At 39.8% G+C, this 21,784-nt stretch overlaps 2 protein-coding genes across 10 annotated transcripts in view; one reads left to right on the top strand and one right to left on the bottom strand.

The window, feature by feature from the left end:
* LOC129762992 (uncharacterized) overlaps positions 1-21,784 on the top strand; it is a 464,623-nt gene that overhangs the window by 2,215 nt on the left and 440,624 nt on the right. The gene's annotated exons all lie outside the window — the stretch shown is intronic.
* On the bottom strand, positions 16,136-16,960 carry LOC129761460 (uncharacterized). Its single transcript, XM_055759183.1, has one exon. The coding sequence runs from the start codon at positions 16,958-16,960 to the stop codon at positions 16,136-16,138; it is 825 nt and encodes a 274-aa protein (XP_055615158.1).

Raw genomic sequence — 21,784 nt, 5'->3', positions numbered from 1 at the left:
TACAAATCACGACACAAAAGAGAACGAGACAACGCTGCATCGGTTCGCACTTCATAATATACCAGCACGCAAGCAAAACCATCATGAACGCTTTCGGTGCAGAAATTTTATTTTCTTCTTTGCCTCTAACATATACATATCGAACCTCTCCATGCATCATTAAACAGCAGGATCATACGGACTACGCGAAGCGAATGATTCATATTCAACTAATGTAGCAGACCTTGATTTTTGACGTGGGACTACGTCTAACCGGAGTATATAGGGGTTAAAAGAAAACCTAAACACCGAACATGCAGGAAAAAATGAAATATTCCGATTGCTTATAACTCGAACATTTCTTAATAGATCGGAAAGATGTTTACATCAATTGCGTTCATCACAATATAGTAAATTATTATTTTTTTCAAATAAACAATTGAATAATTGTGAAATGCCACGCATTATCCAAACGCTTTATGTCCCCGGTTTTGATTGGTCCAAATTGTGCTCCTCGAATGGTACCGACCAAAACAGGTAACTAGAGTGTAGAGTACAGAATAGGGAGATATAATAATAATAAATAAGAAACGCGCCAAAATTATGAACCAATCAGATGAAAGGAAAACATAGCCAGGCTATAAAAGCGCGAGTATTCGGCACAGCCTGCATCATCATCTTACGTGGACACCGACTGGACAACATCTTTGCTGGACGAGCTGGACGGCGAGGGATCGAGTGCCTTTCTCAAGGCAGGAGGGTGGAGGTGGTAGCGCTGGAGTAGAGTAGAGTTTTCAAAGGGCCTTCCTCAAGACTAGAGACGAATGAACTGTGAAAGTTTAAAGTCTCTATAATACAATACCTTACCTTACCTCACAGCCTGCATCATTCGAGTATCTGCTCCCGTGCTGATCGGTCGCATTTTTGGAGAGCTCGTGTTTTTTTTTGACAAAGTTAAACTCGTTCGTGGCACGTTGCATTCGGCAAGTGCATTCACCCAAGATATGGGGAAACCACGCTCTAATAAAGGGCAATCAACTGCTGCGAAGCGGACCCGTTCTGAAGCGGAATTAGGTGAAGAACCGGCTGAAGTACAGCAACAGCTGCTTGCAAACAATAAATTTGCAGCGCTCCCGGTGGAGGATGGCGGAATTACTACAAGGAAAGAAAAAATGTCGCCATTTTATACGAAAGGTTTCCCGGACAAGTTTCGTGAGGAAATGAAGCTGCTCATCTCGAGGGGGCTACAAGTGAAATTTAGCCTGTGCACTGATGGCTATAAAATTATGGTTCCCGCGCTGAACCATCCAAGAATACTTAAAATGAAAAAGTGTGGAGTATTTCACCCACGATATGGCAGCCGACAAGCCTTTCAAGGTTGTGCTCCGGGAGCTCCCGGACATGGAAATAAAAGAGGGGCAGGATGGATTGGCCGAATTAAATCTAAAAATGATGGCTGTGTATAAAATGAGCCGACGGAATAAAAATATCAGGTATCGCGATCAACTGTACCTGATACACCTTGTACGTGGATCCATCAACATGTTCGAACTGAAGGAAACCAATTCGTTTGATCATTTTATAATTAAATGGGAGCGATATAATCCCATCTACCGAGATGTCACCCAGTGCACAAACTGCCTGAACTTTGAGCATGGTGCTAAAAATTGCCGTATTGGCAACTGATGCAATTCTTGCAGAGGAAATCATCGTACTAGTGAATGTATCAAAGAGGATGTAACCACACAATGCATACACTGCGATGAAGAACATCCATCACCTTAAGCGGGCAAAATATATTGAAAAACGCAGAAATGCATCGTTGAATATGAAATCAAGCAAGATAAATCTACAGATTCAGCAATCGGTTAATCCAACGAGTCGAACAAAAAATATCAACATCGCGTGAGTTACAACATCCCCCTGGAGTGATGAGATTCGCCCAGGTAGTAGCAGGTACCAATAAAACAACAGCAGACACAGATGATCTGTATTCATGGACGGAGATGAGTGCCCTCTGCGTCGAATTCTCGCGACTATTAAGTGCCTGTAGAACCAAACAGGGCCAAGTCACCACCATGATGAATTTCTTATACCAATATGGCAGACTATCCATCCAACCATAGAATTATTACATGGAACGCATGCTCCCTCGCAAAGAAACAGGGGGAGCTCGCAGAATTCCTCAGAAACCACAATATCGACGTTGCAGCAATCACGGAAACTCACCTGAAACCAACCATCAGCTTCAATCTTCCAGAATATACAATCGTCCGACTGGATCGCACCAGCTCACGCGGGGGTGGAGTCGCAGTAGCAGTTAGATGAGGTTTGTTGAAGAGTTTCAACCTTAAAATCATTGAGGCCATCGGCATCGAGCTGTTAACATCAACAGGGCCAATTAACATAATCGCAGTGTACTGTACCCGTCAAGTGAGAGAAATAGATGGTTCCAGTTTGCTGCTACGCAAAGATCTAGTCGCGCTCACAAGAAACCGAGGAAAATTCATCCTAGCTGGAGACCTCAACGCAAAGCACGAATCCTGGGGGAATCTCCGCCGGAATATGAACGGTACAGTTATTTTCAGCGATCTTACTTGCGGGCATTATAACAACCTGAGCCCTGAGGAAGCAACGTATTATTCACCTGCCGAGGTCCCCTCTACTCTCGACATCTTCGTCACCAACATGGCGAACGTTCAGCAGCTATCGGTGGTACACTATCTGAGCAGCGACCATTATCCAGTGATGTTGATTTTCGGTGAACAAGCGGAAAGTAGGAGATTGCAGCGTCGAAATTATCATCGCGTCAACTGGTCGGCATTCCAGCAAACGATAGACGCGGAGGTACGTTTTGATCATCACCTTCAGACTCCAGAGGGCATCAACAACGCGCTGGGTAGCGTGGAAGACGCACTGCGCGTCGCCCGAGAGCAGCATGTCCAACAAGTTCCAAGTGTGAGTAGCCTTCTTGAAATAGATAATGAAACAAAACAATTCATCCGATTGCGAAACATTTTTCGGAGGCAGTTCCAACGAACTCGCCTTCTGGAAAAGAAATTGGCAGCGAATCAGCTTTCCAGAGTGATCCAGGCCAGGATAACATTTTCAACCTGGAATTGAAACATCTAAGTTCCAGATTATATGAACATCTAGCATTTTAATCGATGTTTACAACTTGGCTACTTCCCCTTAATCCTTGAAATGATCCTCAATCTTCCCCCCTGGTCAAGAACATCTGAGACCCATGACCTGGCTGGAATCGATACACTGGAAGACTGGTTCGCCGTCAAATTAAATAAATTTCGAGAGGGCTGCTTAAGTTCTCCTTGTTAGTGTGCGAGTGGATGAGTATGAGTATGAAATTGCTATTAACATAAAATTCAACTATTGCGACCTATTCGACTATTTGGTGGACCAGAAAAGAACCATTGGCTATGCGTGGCTTTGCAAAAGCAGCTGGTGAAGTTTGATACATAGGGGTAGTGGGGGCAAAGTGGTCACGTGGGGTAAAGTGGTCACCTACTTGTTTGGTAGTACAGGTCGGGCTCAATTGTATACAGACTCGATTTTATACAGACTCGATTATATGTGATTCGATTATATACAATTTTGGACTCGATTATATACAGTTTGGAAAAAAAAATGTTTTGTTTTATATTCCAAATATGACTTATTTCAAGAAGAAATGTAACCTTTCGACGTTAAAGTGAAATTTAAGTGTCTATCGGGGTAAATCGGGGTAAAAATAGTGATTTTTGATGTTTTTGTTCGAATTTTCACCAGGAATTGTTTATATCGATATTGCAGCGAAATTAAGAAAGATAGAAGTTGGGTGTGAAAGAAAAAAATGTAGAGCGGTTAAAGAGCTTCAATTTAATTGATAGAAACAATCTAGTTTAGTATAAATTTTTAGGATAAAATTAATATTAACACATTAAAAATTATTAACTTTAAAGTTTTTCACTTCCAAAATGTTATTAAAATCCACTAAATTAGTAGTTCCACTACCAGCAGCTCAGTGAGGGTAGACAGCGCTCCTGGCAAACTATGAAACTGGCGCCCCAAAAAATGCCACTTTTTTCAAATATATCATTATAATTACACTTAGGTGCCTACTCGATCAAATATCTTTTGAAAATCCTATTCAATTTAAACAAGAAAAGTGTCACCCATATCTAGGTGACGGGCGACGAACGTGTTATTGCTTAAATAACTGTAAAACATCGCATAGCCAGGAGGGGTGCCCAGGCATGCGTAGCGAGAAAATCAAAAGGGTATTGGTGTAATATTATATGACGTTGAGTGCTTTAATTTTTCGAAAATCAAAGAGAGGTTATTGGTTTCGTGTACGGAAAGAAGCAATTGGATGTCTTTTTACTCAATTGAAAGATGAAATATTATTGTGGACAAAAATTGCTTTTGAAATTTTTTTGGATTTTGGCGCCCCGAAGGGTCAGCGCCCCCGGCAAATGCCGGGTTTGCCACCCGCACACTACGCCGCTGTCCACTACTATATCGTGTACTAAATTTTCTCATCATCTTTTGAATGAAAGTAACATGATCGGCTTCCGTAGCGTACTTTTTAATGTAGAGCCAGTTTGAGGCAACAGAGTCCGAAACAAAAAAAAAGTTCTATAGCTCTGTCATTGTTGAAATTCGAACATATGCGTAGAAGGATTTTTTTCATCAAATATGATCGTCTATCACCTCCTGAGAGAATCTGGATAAATTAATTTTTTTCGTGTGAGAAAGGTGTTTTTTGATATTAAGGGGATGAATCAAAAATCAAATTCCTCTTTTATATTCAAAAAACGAAAAATATATGCAAAAAACGAATAAATTTTTTTTTGACTCGATTGTATACAGGATTTGATTATATACAATGAAAAGAAATCAAAAACCGTATATAATCGAGTCCGCCATCTATTGACTATTGACACCATATTGATAGGCTCCTTATATTTGAAGAATTTCATAACTTTTGAGTCGCCCTGTACTTCAGTGGAGCTATCGCATGTAAAAATATAAATAAAAACAAAAATCGCTCTCTCGGTAGCCATTCGGCCGTAGTTTTGTGCGTTTCGAATTTAAAGAATTTCTAGTGGAATTTAGTTCATTTGATATTTTCGACAAATCAACAGTTTGGACGACTGTTCGTATATTCTAGGATTGGTACATAGATATTTGTTCATTTTCAGTGATTATTTCGCATAGAAATTACTTTGTTGTTTGGTGGAAAAGTGGTCAGTGGAGGAGTACTACTACAATGTTCTGTTTTCAAAAGTTATCACCTTCTGCTCTTAAAGTGGTCCCGGTTGTGGTTTTGACCCATGTAAAATATGCCACGCTAACGAAAACCAAGCCTCATTATGAAAAACGTTATGTGTTTCATACTACGTTTTTGTACGCATGAGATAATTTCAATTACAGCTCTAGGCGAATAATACTAGCTCCTTTCATACATGCTAAACGCTTTCCATTCTAGCATGATATGTGCGAATGACCATTTTTCCCACTACAGGTGACCACTTTTCCTCCTCATTAAAGAAATGTTCGACTTTTCAAGGTTTTTCCTAATAATAAATTGTTTCATTGTACTATTTTCAATCAATTTTCATAATAAAAACAACGCTTGCTGTATTGAACAACAATAAGTTGAGCTACAATATTCTTCGAAAAACGGAAATTGTAGTGGTATGTATGTGGACACAGGAAATGGGCATGTTCCTCAGGGTGACCACTTTCCGCCCACTTCCCCTAATTCTATTTTGTTCTCGTGAAAATAACACACGAGAGTTTTCATGACCATTCCATGCGAAAGCAAAACAGAAACTAAATGGTATGCCGAGTTAGCATCCGCTGATGTACAGTTTTGTGTTATTTCAATAGCATGTTTTCAAAGCAATTTTCAAGCTATTGAAACAAGTTTTCCGGTCAGTTATTAACAATCATGTGACTATAATTTTTTAAAGAAAACATGAAAAAAGTTGTTGTTGGAAAAACTCTTTCCTTGTAGAAGTGTACGTCTTCCGAGGTATGGGTGACTTGTTTGAAATTGTAAGAGCTATTCATATTATGTTTTTCAGAACTACCAGAATTAAAAAAAAGCATATTTTTGAAAAAAATTATTTGAATTTTCAAAATACGTTTCTATCAATGAAATATTGTTTTAATTTTTTTTTTGATATTTTTTAATGGAAACATAAATAATTTCCTACATTTCATTCACTAACCAACATTTGGAGGTCTTGTAGTTTTTGAGTTAAGATTTTTCGAAAAAAAAAAACATGAAAATAAAACTCATAACTTCCAAAAATGTTTCACTCAAAAACTATAAGACCCAAAAAACGTTGGTTACTGAATGAAATGTAGGATATTGTTTTAGTTTTGATTAGAAAAAAATCACACATTTTAAAACAAAAATTTCATTGAAAAAAAATAGTTTGAAAATTAAATTTTCTTAAAAATAAGTTTCTTTAAAATTCTGAAAAAATTGATATGAATAGTTCTTACAATTTCCAACAAGTCACCCATATATCGGAAGATGGGTACTTTTATAAGAAAAGAGTTTTTCCAACAACAACTTTTTCATGTTTTTTTTGAAAAATTACTTTCAATTTTTAACTCGTAAGGTTTCTATTTATAAAATATCGCAATTTACATGTTCTGAAAACTTTTTTCTATTCAGTAACATGTCAAGAACATGTCATACGCGAGAATTTACGAACAAAAACTTCATGAGTAAAAACATACTTTTTTCAGGATTCTCCATACAAAAATCCCATGTCCACATGGCTAATAATGCTTCAGCAGTTGTTCAGCAATTACGTGATAATATTGCACCTGATTATAAAATGAAGTTAGGAAGTCTTTTCTAAGAGTAAAAAAGGAGCGCATGAAGGAGAACAATATCTATCTCGGTCTGGGCTGTGTATGTGGCAAGGTATGCGGAAGCTTATTTGTCTTTTGTTTCGGTCGCTCGTATTAATCTTATATTGCTGTACCATGTACAGGGATTTCCAACTTTAATTTCCTAAAGTAAATTGAAATAAAACACACTTAGAATTCGAATTTCGATGAAACTTTTATTACAAATTAAAGTTTGGTTTATGCCATTATGTGTGAAATACAAAATCATTCAAATGTCCACCTAGGGCTTCTCGCACACCTTGATCCGGAACAGGTAATTTTCGATTACTTTTCGGCACATATGGGGCGGTATCTCGGTCATAACTTCACGAATGTTGTCTTTCAAATGTTCAAGAGTTAGCGGAGAGTTGGCATAGACACGGTCTTTCGCATAACCCCACAAAAAAAAGTCTAGCGGGTTCAAATCGCATGATCTGGACGGCCAATTGGCGTCACCAAAACGCGAAATTATGAGTCCCTCAAATTTCGTTCGCAATATGGCCATGTTCGGTCGTGTTGTGTGGCACGTGGCGCCGTCCTGCTGAAACCACATGTCATCCGTATCCATATCTTCAATTTGTGGCAAAAAAAATCGGTTAACATGCGGCCATAGCGCTCACCATTCACAGTTACCGTCTCGCCGTCCTCATTTTCAAAGAAATACGGCCCGATGTCTCCACCAGACCATAATGCGCACCAAACAGTGACTTTTGGCGGATGCAATGGCCTCTCAACAATCACGTGTAGATTTTCTGAGCCCCATATACGGAAATTTTGGGTGTTCACATAGCCACTGAGCTCGAAATGTGCCTCATCGCTGGAGAAAATTTGATGCGAAAATTCAGCATTTTGCTGCTGTTGTTCGTTCACCCAATCGACGTATGCCCGACGCATTTCATGGTCACCAGGCTCTAATTTTTGTACCAGTTGGACTTTATATGGATGTAGGTGCAAGTCCAAATGCAAAATTCGCCACAATGATGTGTTTGACAAGCCCAATTGCTGAGCACGCCGTGGAATCGAAACATTCGGGTCATCCTCCACACTGGCAGCAACAGCAGCAATATTTTCGGCCGAACGCACATTACGATGTTTGTCCAGTTTGTTCGAATTTACGCACTACATTAGCGATTGTGTGCTCTGTAGGCCGTCCATGACGACCAAAATCCGTCCGTAATGCTCGAAAAACATTTGCCGGTTTTTCATCATTTTTATAGTATAAAGGGTGTGTCACATCAAATTGCATCACGGAAAAAACGCTATAGAAATTCGCCCAGTAGACCGATCCTTTTGAAAATTTTAGACAGTAAAATAAAAACTATTAAACAACTTTTGGCATTTTCTTTTTATTCATACTTCGAGCCCAAGCCCGTATGCTCGCACCTTCCTCTTTACCCCGTCCATAAGGTTCTGTACAACGTCAGGTTGTAGTTTTTTTTTGAACAGAAATCCATTTTCTCTTGAAGTCCGCCTCCGATTTCACAACTTTTGGGTTCTTCCGGAAGGCCTGCTTCATAATCGCCCAATATTTCTCTATTGGGCGAAGCTCCGGCACGTTGGGCGGGTTCATTTCCTTTGGCACGAAGGCCCGTTGGCTTCGTACCATTCCAACACGTCCTTTGAATAGTGGCACGAAGCGAGATCCGGCCAGAAGAATGGTCGGGCCCTCGAGCTGCTTCAATGGTGGCGCTTCTGTAGGCACTCCTTGAGGTAAACCTGCCCGTTTACCGTGCCGGTCATCTCGAAGGGGGCGCTCCGCTTTCCGCAAGAGCAGATCGCTTGCCACACCATGTACTTTTTGGCAAACTTGGATAGTTTCTGCTTGCGAATCTCCTCCGGAACGCTGAATTTGTCCTCTGCGGAGAAGAACAACAGGCTCGGCAGCTGACGAAAGTCCGCTTTGACGTAGGTTTCGTCGTCCATTACCAGGCAATGCGGCTTCGTCAGCATTTCGGTGTACAGCTTCCGGGCTCGCGTCTTCCCCACCATGTTTTGCCTTTCGTCGCGGTTAGGAGCCTTCTGAACTTTGTATGTACGCAGGCCCTCCCGCTGCTTGGTCCGCTGGACGAATGAACTTGATAAATTCAGCTTATTGGCGACATCCCGGACCGAACTTCTCGGATCACGTCTAAACTGCTTAACTACGCGCTTGTGATCTTTTTCACTGACGGAACATCCATTTTTGCCGTTCTTCACCTTCCGGTCGGTGGTTAGGTTCTCGAAGTATCGTTTTAGTACTCTGCTGACCGTGGATTGGACGATTCCCAGCATCTTACCGATGTCCCGATGTGACAACTCCGGATTCTCGAAATGAGTGCACAGGATTAATTCACGACGCTCTTTTTCGTTCGACGACATTTTTCCAAATTTACGAAGAATTGACAGTGAAGCATGGCCAACGTGATCTATACACTCTTATCTGATTATAAGCGAAAGCTGAAGATATAATTCCTAAAAATTAAATTTCTGCAGCGTTTTTTCCGTGATGCAATTTGATGTGACACACCCTTTAATTTAACAAAATTAACACGTTGTGCGATGCTAAAACGATCCATATTGTAAAATGGCAGACATTCAACTAACGATATGACGCTTTGGTTGACAGCTATGTCAAACGGTTGTCAGCGCAGGGCTGTATACTTTCGGAAGCCCGAAATGGAAAACCCTGTATATTATACAAATGCTTACCAGTATTTGTGAGTCATGACATTTTATGTTATGTTATGTCTCTTTTAATGTCATAAATCGGGATGACAAAACATTAGCTAAAAATCAATTTTGGGTGTAGGAATGCCTGATTCTACAAATTAAATTAACACGTCATAGGAGCTTAGTGGAAGCATGTCGAAAATCGAGATCGTAAAGTATTATCAGAAGTTTATCGCTTCGACCTTTTTCCGGTATCTAGACCGCATAAACTCACAGAATGTAAATCACTTACTTGTAAATAAGCTAACAATTTTTATATTTTTTCCGGAATTTTAAGATTATGACGAAGAAAGCTACACATCCCCAAGTTGGTCCCGAATTGATTAGTATTTATTTCAGAGCCCTTCGGAATTTTGTGAGTTGTATGAATGACAATGAACATTGACGTAATTTATGTGGCCACATTTCGTAGTGAAACATTTTCTCTTCTTTCGTCGAATACTTATGTAAATCGAAGGAAAATCATTTGTGAAGGATTTCCATATTTGTTTCTCTTTGCCGAGTAAAGAAAGGACGACTATAACTCGGGACTATTTGGTTTTTCCCATGAGTCTTTCTTGCTATGGGTGGGTAGAATCTAATCAAAGCACAACATCCGGATGCTTTGCGGAAGCCACCGCAAAGCATCCGGATGAAATTTTTAAAACCACAAAATGTAGCACACCCCAGCGCACGCAAAAATTCCACCACTTTTCATATCTAACCCCTAACCAAATTCAATTTACTTCACAATGACTTTTGGAACTTTAACGAGCGAGTGCTTTTAGCACCAACTTACTTCGAGAGCGATACAAGTGTTGTCCTGGTGATATATGCAAGATTACATGCCGCTCTCTCTGTCTCTGCCTTACGTGCGGAGGCGGCTCCGGCACGGGATTCTAATGTAAAATTAATGTGCACATTTTCATCAACACACCGCCCTTTTCCCACAGCCACAGCTTGTTTTGTATGTCTCGGGGCAACCCAAGCGATCCACCATCACCATCACCACCACCCAGTCGGGTTGGCGGTTTCTGTTAGTAAAACAACAACTCCGCCGTGGGGCGCCTGTTGATCTCCTGCAAATTAGCGGAGTTGTTATGGCCCTTGCGACACCTTCAGTGTTGCCGAGAACTCGAGTAAGGAATTCAACCATAACATAAAGCACAACATTGGCCCGGCTGGCAACATTCCTGCTTTCTTGCCTTGCTGTTTGCAGCCGAGATCAGAACACAATGCCGTGAAAATAAAACCCGAAACAACGAGAGCTGAAAGCGTTCCACATTTGACCTTTTTGGTACAGCCATCCTGGCCCCTCCGACGGATCCATTAGCACCCCACCACCTTCCGGATGAGCTGTTTTCAGCCTACAATTAAAAACTTCCATTACAGCAGCTTCTGAATGCGACGTTGAGGCATGCTGTATACATCTTCCGATTCGTTTTGCTTCCTTCCTTCCGTCGCTTTCGGTTTCGTTTTTGCGTATCCCACGACCGGGTAAATCCCCGGGTGTATAGCTCCGCTCACCCTCGCTCTCCGAACCTCGCGACTGGGGTCGAAAAGGACGCTCGAGGCTCCCTTGGAAACAAGAGACACACATGCCAACCCCCGCAAAGCTGCTCCGGAGTATGCTCCATTCCCAGCCGCCGGGTTATTCCTCCTTTGTGGTGTCAATCTGGGCCGTTAATTATATAATCGAGAGGGAAATTGTTTGGTCTGGTTGGCCCAACCGTGCGAATAACCGTATGGCCGTTATTTAGTAATTAGGCAATGTTGTTCTCAAGAGCACTAGATCAGAGAAATGAAGAGTGAGTTGTAGGAGGTTCCAACTTAAAGCTTAATCCTTAAAGCCTGCTGCAAAACTCTGTGCATGGTTGAGCTCATATCGATTCAATGCTGAACCGAGTGGTAATCGGGGGGTTCCTCGAGTCTGTTGAGTTGATCTTCTCAGCTGGTGATTTCAACGTGACGAGAACTGGTTTTGCTGTATGTGATGGAGCATAATGAAAAATGATCTAGTAGGGCAGCGAACGGTTCAGGTCGAACAATTGTTGTTAAAAGGATTGAAAACTCTTCCTGTGTAAAGATGAACTTCAATTGTTTCGAAGTTAACCTAAGAAGCAGAAAAACTGTTGACTCGATGTAAATTTTCGTCTGCAGAAAAAAAGGTTCTCATTTTTATCGAGTAATTTTTTGGGGTATTTTTCATTACGTGAATGTTCTACCATCTCTTCTCTTCCAGTTTATCGAATCAGCGGTGAAGTTTTCTCATTTTTACTCCAGAAATATTGACGAAAATAAAACACTAATCAAGTCGGGTAAGACGGACACTCCTCCGACAAAAGAGGAACATTTTGTTTTAAAAACAATTTGATTATCTCCTTTGATTATCTCCAGATGCCCACTAGCTACGTTTGAAATGCAACCACATATCATGGACGAATCAGCAGAGCGATTTTTAACACGTAATTCGAATTGATCATTCCGAATGCCGGAAGCTATTTTAGACATGAAAAAATGAGAAAAATTACAAGCCCTTCTAGGTGATTTTAGTCTAGCCTGTTTGTTAGATCATTTTTGAAGCGGATTTTGAGACCTCCAGAACTTATCGAGCACATAAACTTGAATTTTCAGTTAGTGTCCATCTTTCCCACCACAGGTGTCCATATTTTTTCAAAGATGCCGGACATATTGTTGATCTAGACTATCAATTTCTGGTGAAATAGCTATATTTTTTTGTGTAATTCACGGTTCACTCTACGAAAAATGTAACGTATATTGAGAGTTTTCAAATGCATATTACGCAGAATCGTTCTTACGATATATGTTAGATGGCTAATTTATCCAGCAAACTTTGGAGACCTCAACTGTGGAAATTATAAAACATGTGGGCAATTTAACAAATAAAACAGGTATGTTTTGCGAGTGGATGCGAAGGTAAGTCATGTATTTTGCATTCTTTCTTTGAACTTCGTTCCCATGAATGTTCCCATACAACACAAAATTGTGTGCAATAATTCGTTCTATCAAACAAATTAGCAAGACCTTTTTCGAATGTAAAGTTGAAGTAATCTGATGCAAGATTTCATGCAGCACTCAAGTTTCATCCATGATATTATCATAGCAACGAGGAAAGTGTCACCCATGCAGTGATCGTTCGTTAATTGGGCCGTAAAATCAATACAATTATTGAATTTTACTCGCTAACTGGACTGCAAAACCGCAAAAGCAACACTTCAAATTGAAGATGACATCTATTATTGCTACATAACTGCTTTACAGCCCAGTTAGCGTACGCTCTGTTAAAAATAAGTCCAGTTAGCGAATGACTTCTGTATATGACGGGGTGACGAACATCTTCAGCGAGTGTCTTCCGGGCTGAGGCCACATGAGCAATGGTGCAGAGAAAAATGATACCAATACTATGAGGATGGCTGCGATTATCATGCGAGGACATATTGAGATCGGCATTACATCGCATCACGAAAATGAAACGAAATGAAATATTAATAATCTTCATGACTCACATTTATTTATTTATTTGGTAAATCAACAGACACTTTCTGTCCTAATGATATTAATGAACATTTCTTATCATAACAATGAAATTTCACCGAACCGCAATTCGTGAAATATGGTAGTCGAAACCCGAAGCTACTTTGTTGAACAGCCGCTGCAGGCCTTGAACGGCCGAGTTGCATCCATAGCTAGTACGACGGAAAGGTACTCGAAGGAAGACGTAGTTTCGTAGAGTTCGAGATTGAATGTTAAAATTGATGTTTTCGAGGATCACTGGGCATTCAGTCCTAGCCATCAAGACGTCATACATCAATAAGGCGCGGTTTAGATCTCTCCGTACATGTAGCGTTTCTAGACTTATTAGTTGGCATCGGCTCTCGTAACTTGGAAGCTGATGAGGGTTGTTCCACGGTAGATGCCGTAAAGCGAACCGAATAAACCGTTCCTGCACGGCTTCAATCCTGTTGACTCCATTCAGGTAGAATGGATTCCAAATCGATGAGCAATATTCCAGCGTAGAGCGAACTATAGCACTGAATAGAGATTTCAAGCAATAAACATCGGTGAAATCTCTCGCAATACGCATAATGAACCCAAGGCTGCGGGAGGCTTTACCTACGACGTAGTTGACATGTGCTTTGAAGTTGAGTTTGGTGTCCAAATAAACACCCAGATCCTTCACACATTCGACTTTGTCTAGTGGAACACCATCTAGATGATAGTCGAAATGAATTGGATCTTTTCTTCTTGAGAAAGTGATCGTTGAACATTTATTCGGATTCAGTGTCATACGATTGTTCACACACCATATCTGGAAAATTTCCAATTGCCGTTGGAGAGATAATGCGTCAACCTCAGACTTCACGTGGCAAAACAGCTTCAAATCGTCTGCGAAGGAAAGCCGAGGGCCCTCCAAGACTAGATTTACATCATTGAAGTAGATCAAAAAAATCAAGGGACCGAGATGACTTCCCTGAGGTATTCCTGATGTAGCCGAAAATTCAACAGAGAGGCCATCGCCAATTTTCACCGTGAGAGAGCGTCCGGTCAAAGAGAGATTTCAACCAATGCAGGAGATTTCCGCTGAAACCAAGCTTGTCTAACTTTTGCACTGCAATATCGTGGTTGATTTTGTCGAAGGCGGCTGACAGGTCGGTGTAGATAACATCCGTTTGGTTCACACCATTGGACATTCCATCGAATATGTACGTTGTGAAAGAGAGAAGATTCGTTGTGGTAGAACGCTTCGGAATGAATCCATGTTGATCGATGGAAATGTATTGCTTGCAATGGGAAAATATCGGTCCCATAACTACGAGTTCAAAAAGTTTAGAAACCGCGCTCAGGGCAGAGATTCCTCGATAGTTATCAACGTTCATTTTGTCCCCTTTTTTGTGGATCGGAAAAATGTATGCTCTCTTCCAAAGCGACGGAAAGATACCCGTTGACAAGGACAAGCTGAACAAAATCCGCATTGGAGACATCAATTCAACAGCACATTTTTTTAAAATCAATGATGGGATTCCATCCGGTCCAACAGATTTCGAGGATTTCAATTTGTTGAACGCTGATTGTAGCATTGAATCGTCGACATCGATGCGGAAAAAAGAGTTGTTCTGAAGTGGAACGCTTCTTGTGGTTTGAACAGCACCGTCCACGTCGTCCTTGTCCAAAATTGCGTTCCAGTCAATATTTAAGAGCACATTAATTATGCTACTGATGTCAGCATTTTTAAAATCGTAGTAGACGGCGATAGGAACGGCGCTGAAACTATTCGCAGAGACTTCCAGTGCTAAACATAGTGGAGGGTGATGAGGTACTAATTTCACAAGAGGCGCTGGTGCTACCGATAGTGTTGGAGCTTCGTCAGTTTTACTCGCAAAGCAAAGGTCGAGCATGCGGCCGTTCTCATTACTAACGGAATTGATTTGCTGAAGCAAGTTGGAGCTGTAGCCGTCTAATAAAGCGTTCGTACCCGCATGAAATGTCGATTTGGCCGGATCAGCGAACAGAAATCTTCCAGACCCTATTCGCCACTTCAGATCTGGGAGGTTAAAGTCACCAAAGATGATAATTTCATCTGCTGGAAGCGCACGTGCAGCTATTGTTGACAGCGATTGTAGATGAATGTCGATCAATGCGGTATCTCGAATGCGATCGGGAGGAAAATACACAACGCAAATATACAAAACTCTCGCTGCTAGTTTTATCGAAACCCAAACTTGTTCGACATACGACCATGCGTTTTCAGCAATCAGCTGGGCTTTCAAACGTCAATGGACAGCTATCAGAACGCCACCTCCAGATGACTTAATACTGTTGAACTGATCTCGGTCCGTTCGGAAGACTTCGTAGTTTTGCCCACAAACTTGATTGGACAGAGTGCGGTCATCAAGCCAAGTTTCCGTCAAAGCGATGATGTCGTAGTAATCATCAGAACAAGCGAGCAAATAATCGTTGATGCAGGTGTTAATACCACCAACATTCTGGTAATAAACACACATTTTTCTACACCGACGTACGCTAGAAGGCGAGGATTCATCAGCAGCATCGAGATCGGTAACTTTTTGGTACTTGCCTTGAGCAGGTGGGTGGGAAACCCATGGCCGCACATCGACAGCAGGACCGGAACGACTCCGACGACAGGATAGATCAAAAAGCACGACTGTGTCTAGTGGACTAGGGGTTCCCATGGAGCTATCATCAGTGCATTCCGGTTCACTTAACAATCCAGCTGAGTATGATAGAAGAACTGTACTATCCTTATAATGTACGGGATCGCTGGAAACGGGACGGAATTCAGGAAGCGAAGAAGCGATATAACATTCGTACTTGCCTGAATCAGCACATTGAAAGACCCCCTCACCAACTCCGAACACAGGAACGGAACGGCTGCGGTGGTTGCTAAAATCGGCACAAGTGAAAAAGTAGGGATGCTCGACTGTGTCAGGTGGTTTGGGGGCTTCCATAAAGACGTTAGATGTGCGTTCCGTTACTAGATGAAATTGTGGACAGGACGAACGGCTCGAAGCATGACTCATTGCGTTGAAGCTGTTACTGGGGTTCCTTCGCCAATCCGCGGATGTTTCGCTGGTACCCAAAAATCCTTGTTGGTTTCCTGCGACTCGAATTCCCTGAAGTATATTCCTTTAGGCCAGATTGATGGATCCAAAGCCGTTTCCTTCAGCTGTAAATCTACTCCGATTTTGAATGAAATAAATGCATATTGATTCAGATCAGCATCTTTTCGCACGAGTTTTCGAACATCCACGGATTGTTCGGTTTGTAGACAGGATTTCACTAGCTCAGAGACATCATCCTCGGTGACATGGCGGGCAATCCTGGACAGGTAAATCCAGAATTTCTCCGGTGGTTTTGGCACAGTCTCAACGGCCCGTGTCTGTTTCTCTACGGATTTGGTACCACTAACAAGTTTAGTACTCGGGTGGGCTCTTGGTGTTTCCCGCTCCGATTTGTCACGAGTTCGCTTAATCCTCGGCCATACGGGTTTCTCACGATTTGGTTCAAAATCATTAGAGTGCAGTTTTTCAGTGAGTGATTTCGTCAACTGTTTAGTTTCATGTAAATCCTCCTTCAATTCCGAGAGCGAACTATGAATAACCTGGGAAACAGCTGATACAATATCGTTTACCGTAGTCATTGGTTTATTCCTCACTAATTTGAGCAAGTCGTTACATTTGTCGCAGAACCATAATAAATTGCAGTGTTCGTTCACGAAATCCATACTCGGTCGTTTCAGACTAACGCATTTGAGATGCGCCGCTTGATTGCAAAAACCACTACATTGCATGCACTCAAGCGATTTGATCGGCTTAGAGCACTGGTAGCAGTTTGTATCCATTGCGAAAGCTTGCCGCTAGATGAATAAAGTGCGCAAGAAAATCTTCTGACGAATATAATCCACAAACAGATGGCGCTGTTGACAATGAAGATGAAGGTGACGTCAGACTGATGGAAGAACAAACAATATCACTCGTATCGGAGGTGCAATTTTCAGACACAAATTATCACAAAACTTGATATTGTCACTACACACAGATAGTTGATAACGATAAAAGGGTCGATAGCACGGTTTATAATCACACTTGTATCAATAAAAACATTAATGTTCACCATAAAAACGATTGAATAAAAACAACAAACAATAACACAGGTCAAAACATTGCAAACAATATACAATGACATCCATAATTTTCAATAAATCAATTTCTTCTATGATAGATTCAGCATTAGAACCAATACGACTTGATTGTTATAGTCTGCAAACCAACATTATTTCACTGAAAAAGCTACTGCTCCCGATGCCTTAGAATAAGACTAGTAATAAGAATAAGGCAATGGAAAGAAATTACAATACCATAGCTATCGATTAAAAATGAAACAACTTCATGATTTCATGTGTATTTTATCTCAAAACATCATGAATCGTAAGTATTTTCAACTTGGTTTTTGTTTCTTTCCTATGAACTTCATATTCAATGTAATCAATGACGATATTTTATGTATACCGATCCACATATACTTCATCTACCATTCCACTCTGTTGTGTGTCACACTGATATTAATGATTAATTTTCAGTTAGACAGTTGAACTTCCTGCCAGAAGTTATTTTTCTTTTTTTGTTCGTTACAAATCGTTTGACGGTTATGAGTACTTAAACAAACGGCCCTTTCCAGGGCTTCTATTTGGAGTTTAAAAAGAGTTAAACTAACAGATTTCTGAACAATGAAACGAATTACATTTAAAAAAAAAACAACTATTTTGAACAATCACAGTCCTACGTCAAACTTCCGTCTGTGCTCATAGGCTCATCCCTTTTACTTTTTTGTTAGAGATGTCTAGAATAATTTCCAATCGATTGATGAATACAATAAATAAAACAATGAAGAAAATAAAAAAAATTTATGCTTTTCGAGATAAACAATTGAACAATTGTTAAATGTCAAGTTCTAGCTAAACGTGTTAGATCCTACGTTGATTGGTCCAATTAGTGCCCCCCAAATTGTACCGACCAAAAGGAGCGACTAAAGTAGCAGCCAAATGCAATTCGAATACATAATCACTACATGCTTATGAATCTATCCAAAGAAAATAAGTAAAATAAGAAAATAAAGTCACCATGTAGATATTGGCATCACTCTAGTCAGTCTCAGTCTCGCACCAGATAGCGAGCAGACGATAGTCATTCCCATTGCATACCACATAAAGCTTGTTCGCAACAAAATATGGGCATATCAATTTTGGAATGAGATAAATTTCTAGAGGTTTAATCTATGAAATAATTTTATTTGATTTATGTGTGTATCGTTAATAATTATCAAAAAAATTACAATTACTTATTTGGTCTGCTTGAAAAATTGGCGATTTTTGGAATTCAACCCTCCCATGAGGGTAAGTGCAAACATGTTGGCAACCAATTAAGCAACGTTTGTCCAAGATGTTCGAGATTTTCTATATTTGTTATTTGTTATTTGTGCTGGGACAACACAGCACTTGGTTTTCTTATTGGTCCTGAAATGCACTGCAACGCCATTCCGTTTCATGGCAGTAAAAAAGACATACCTGAAGCTGTCAAAAGTCTTCGGAGACATACGTTTCATCGCCCATTATAACGCATGGAAACTTCGTCAAATATTTGCGATAAAACTTACGAGCGCGTGTTTTGGCTGTCGTAATCGTTTATAATTTTGGTTGTGCACAGTTTTCACCTTGGAAGACTTCATGCCTTGTCGGCGCCTCAAAGTGTGCACGAATGTTGGCGACATTTTCATTTTACGAGCAATGGTACGTACAGAAAGATCCGGTTATATTTGTTTTCCTTCGCATCCTTGTGGTGGTTCCTCAGATCCTTTTTTTTTCCACTTCCGTCTTCCTAGCTGTCGAGAAGCGAGTATCGAACGATTTTAGAACACTGTGAACAGTGCTTGGAGGAAACCCAAGCTTTTTGGCAAGTGTTCTCAACGAGAGAACGAGACCACGAGAAGAGTGTTTCCGTTGCAACCGCAGACAATAACTTTTCGCTCCTGCTCTTCATTCGATGTCATTTTACACGGAGCGCTTGCAATATAAACAAATATTGTAATCTCAGAAAGAACAGACATACGTCCACCATTCCGTAAAATAATTCACTCATTGTTGGTGTAGTTCCGAAGCTGTGAGCGCTTAGGGGTGTCCAGATTTTGTCGCGAACAAAAGCGAACTGTTCAGCGCTTTAAGAAAAGTGAAACATCGCGTTGCAAGCCCCACCCTGTGTGAATCTCCTACTAGCCAGTATGTAAGTATGCAACCGTGAAGAAGTTAACACCATCAACCGAAAGGAAGAACCCGGAGAAAAACAAAGTGAATAAATCCAACATCCCCAACTTTTACTCCAACAACAAAAACACCAACAACAATAGCAGCTTTTACTTAGTCGCGGCAATACATACATGTAGTTTTTACAGACACGAACAACACGAGCCGAAGATTGTGTCGGCCAGTGATCATTCTACTCTGGATCCCTCGAGTCGAGGGAGACGCCTCACGCTAGATGTGGGTTACAGATTAGGGAGGCTTTGCTGATCAATGGTCAGCTGCATCCTAAATAATATACAATATCGCGCATCGGACACGCACAGAAAAACCAACAAAGGGAGTAAAAAGTGCCCCAAAAATAAATCACAAACTCTATGGCAAATATTGTATAGGATATTAAATAGGAAATTTTGGCGGTTTCTATGAACCCCTATGTGGCTTAACATAAGACCTTCGTTTATTTCACGCCATCTTCAAAAGCTTTGAGATGAAAATTTGGAAAAAATTGTGAATGTGCATCTCACTTAGGTGTATTAAGAAAAATTATCAAAAAAAAAAATTAATCAAAATTTGAAGTACTAAAAAAAATATTAAAAATTTTGAATTTTTTCTTTTTATTTCGAGATTCAGTACTACTCTGATTCATATTTAAATGTGTTCATACGGCTTTTCTAGATATGTGTGATTTTTTCAGTGTTGCGCGGTACAAAAAAATATTTTTTTTATATTTCTAAAGGGCTTGGCTGGGTAAGGGAGTAAAAAGGGCCCCCAAACCAAATCACCAGGAAAATATTGAATAGTGTACTAAATAAAACATGTTGGCAGTAGTACCATATATTTGAGTCCTTATATGGTAGAACATAGGATCTATGGTGAAAAATTCACCTTTTCGTTGTATTTGTTTACATGTGGCGTAATTTTTTCCTGATTTTTTAAGAGCATTGCGAGACACAAAAATAATTTTCTTCGTCGTTTGAATTATTATATTTATTTTTGTTCTGTGTTCTTCTCATTAATCCGAATGCTCTTTCCACAAGGACTTTATTTTTTCTCACAGAGTTTTATCGTACTGCTGATTCATATGAATTTGGTAAACCATCTGAATCCAATGTAAAGATAATCTCACATATTTTAAGATACGAGAAAAAAAATGTACAGCGCAATGCTCTAAATATACCGACAAAATTTAGACACATAAAAACAAAATTTAAATAAATATTAGAGCAGTACTGGGCCTCTAAATTCAAAATACATTAAAAATGCCCAAAGGCCAAAAAAGTATTTTTTTTCGCGTAACCCCTAAAAATTCAAGGAAAAATTACGCTACATGTGGGAAGAACAACACATACGAACGCATTTAAATAAAAATTAGAGCAAAAGTGGATCTCAAAGTAATATTTTTTTTCAAAATTTCGAAATGCCTGAAAATATATACAATTTTTTGTACCGCGAAAAACACTCTAAAAATTCTGAAAAAAATTACAAATACCTAAAATAGACGTATAAAGAAATTTGAATACAAACTAGAATATAAAAAAATATTAACATTTAATTTGAAATAAAAATTAAATTAATTCAATTTTTTTTAGTATTTGATTTTTTGATGAAAACATTGTTTGAAAATCGCAAGATTTACATTCAAGATGTACAAGATGTACTTTCAGTATTTTTTTCATATTTTTGTCTCAAAGCTATCGAGAATGGCGTGAAAAAAACGAAATGGTGCATTTTTCACCCAAAATTCTATGTTGTACCATACAAGAACTCAAATATATGATACTACGGTCAAAATTTCATATTTAGTACCCAATACAATATTTTCCATACAATTGGTGATTTGGTTTGGGGGCACTTTTTACTCTCGTTCTCAGCCAGGCCCTTTGGAAATATAAAAAAAATATTTTTTGTATCGCTGAAAAAAATCACACATATCTAGGAAAGCCGTAGAAACACATTTAAATATGAATTAAAGTAGTACTGAATCTATAACTCTAAAAGAAAATTCAAAATTTCAATATTTTTGTTAGTACTTCAATTTTTGATGAACTTTTTTTTTGATATTTTTTCTTAATACACCTTAGTGAGATGCACATTTAGTATTTTTTTTTCAAATTTCTATCTCGAAGCTTTTGAGGATGGCGTGAAATAAACGAAAAAGTACGTTTTTCGCTATAGATCCTATGTTAAACCACATAGGGGCTCAACAAAACCGCCAAAATTATATTAATACAATATTTGCCATACAGCTAGTGAATTGGTTTGGGGCACTTTTTACTCCCTTACCCGGCCAGGCCCTTTGTTGTAGTTCTTACTTCGAGTCTACCGCGAGTATTCGCTTATGTATTACAGGACAACTTCGATATAACGTAC

Source organism: Toxorhynchites rutilus, chromosome 1 (genome assembly GCF_029784135.1).
Source record: "Toxorhynchites rutilus septentrionalis strain SRP chromosome 1, ASM2978413v1, whole genome shotgun sequence".
Taxonomy (NCBI): Eukaryota; Metazoa; Arthropoda; class Insecta; order Diptera; family Culicidae; genus Toxorhynchites; species Toxorhynchites rutilus.
This window is presented reverse-complemented; position numbering and strand designations above follow the sequence as displayed.

What these genes read in the sequence shown, in the direction of transcription:
- LOC129761460 (XM_055759183.1), bottom strand. Translation starts at nt 16,960, where the DNA reads ATGGATACAAACTGCTACCAGTGCTCTAAGCCGATCAAATCGCTTGAG.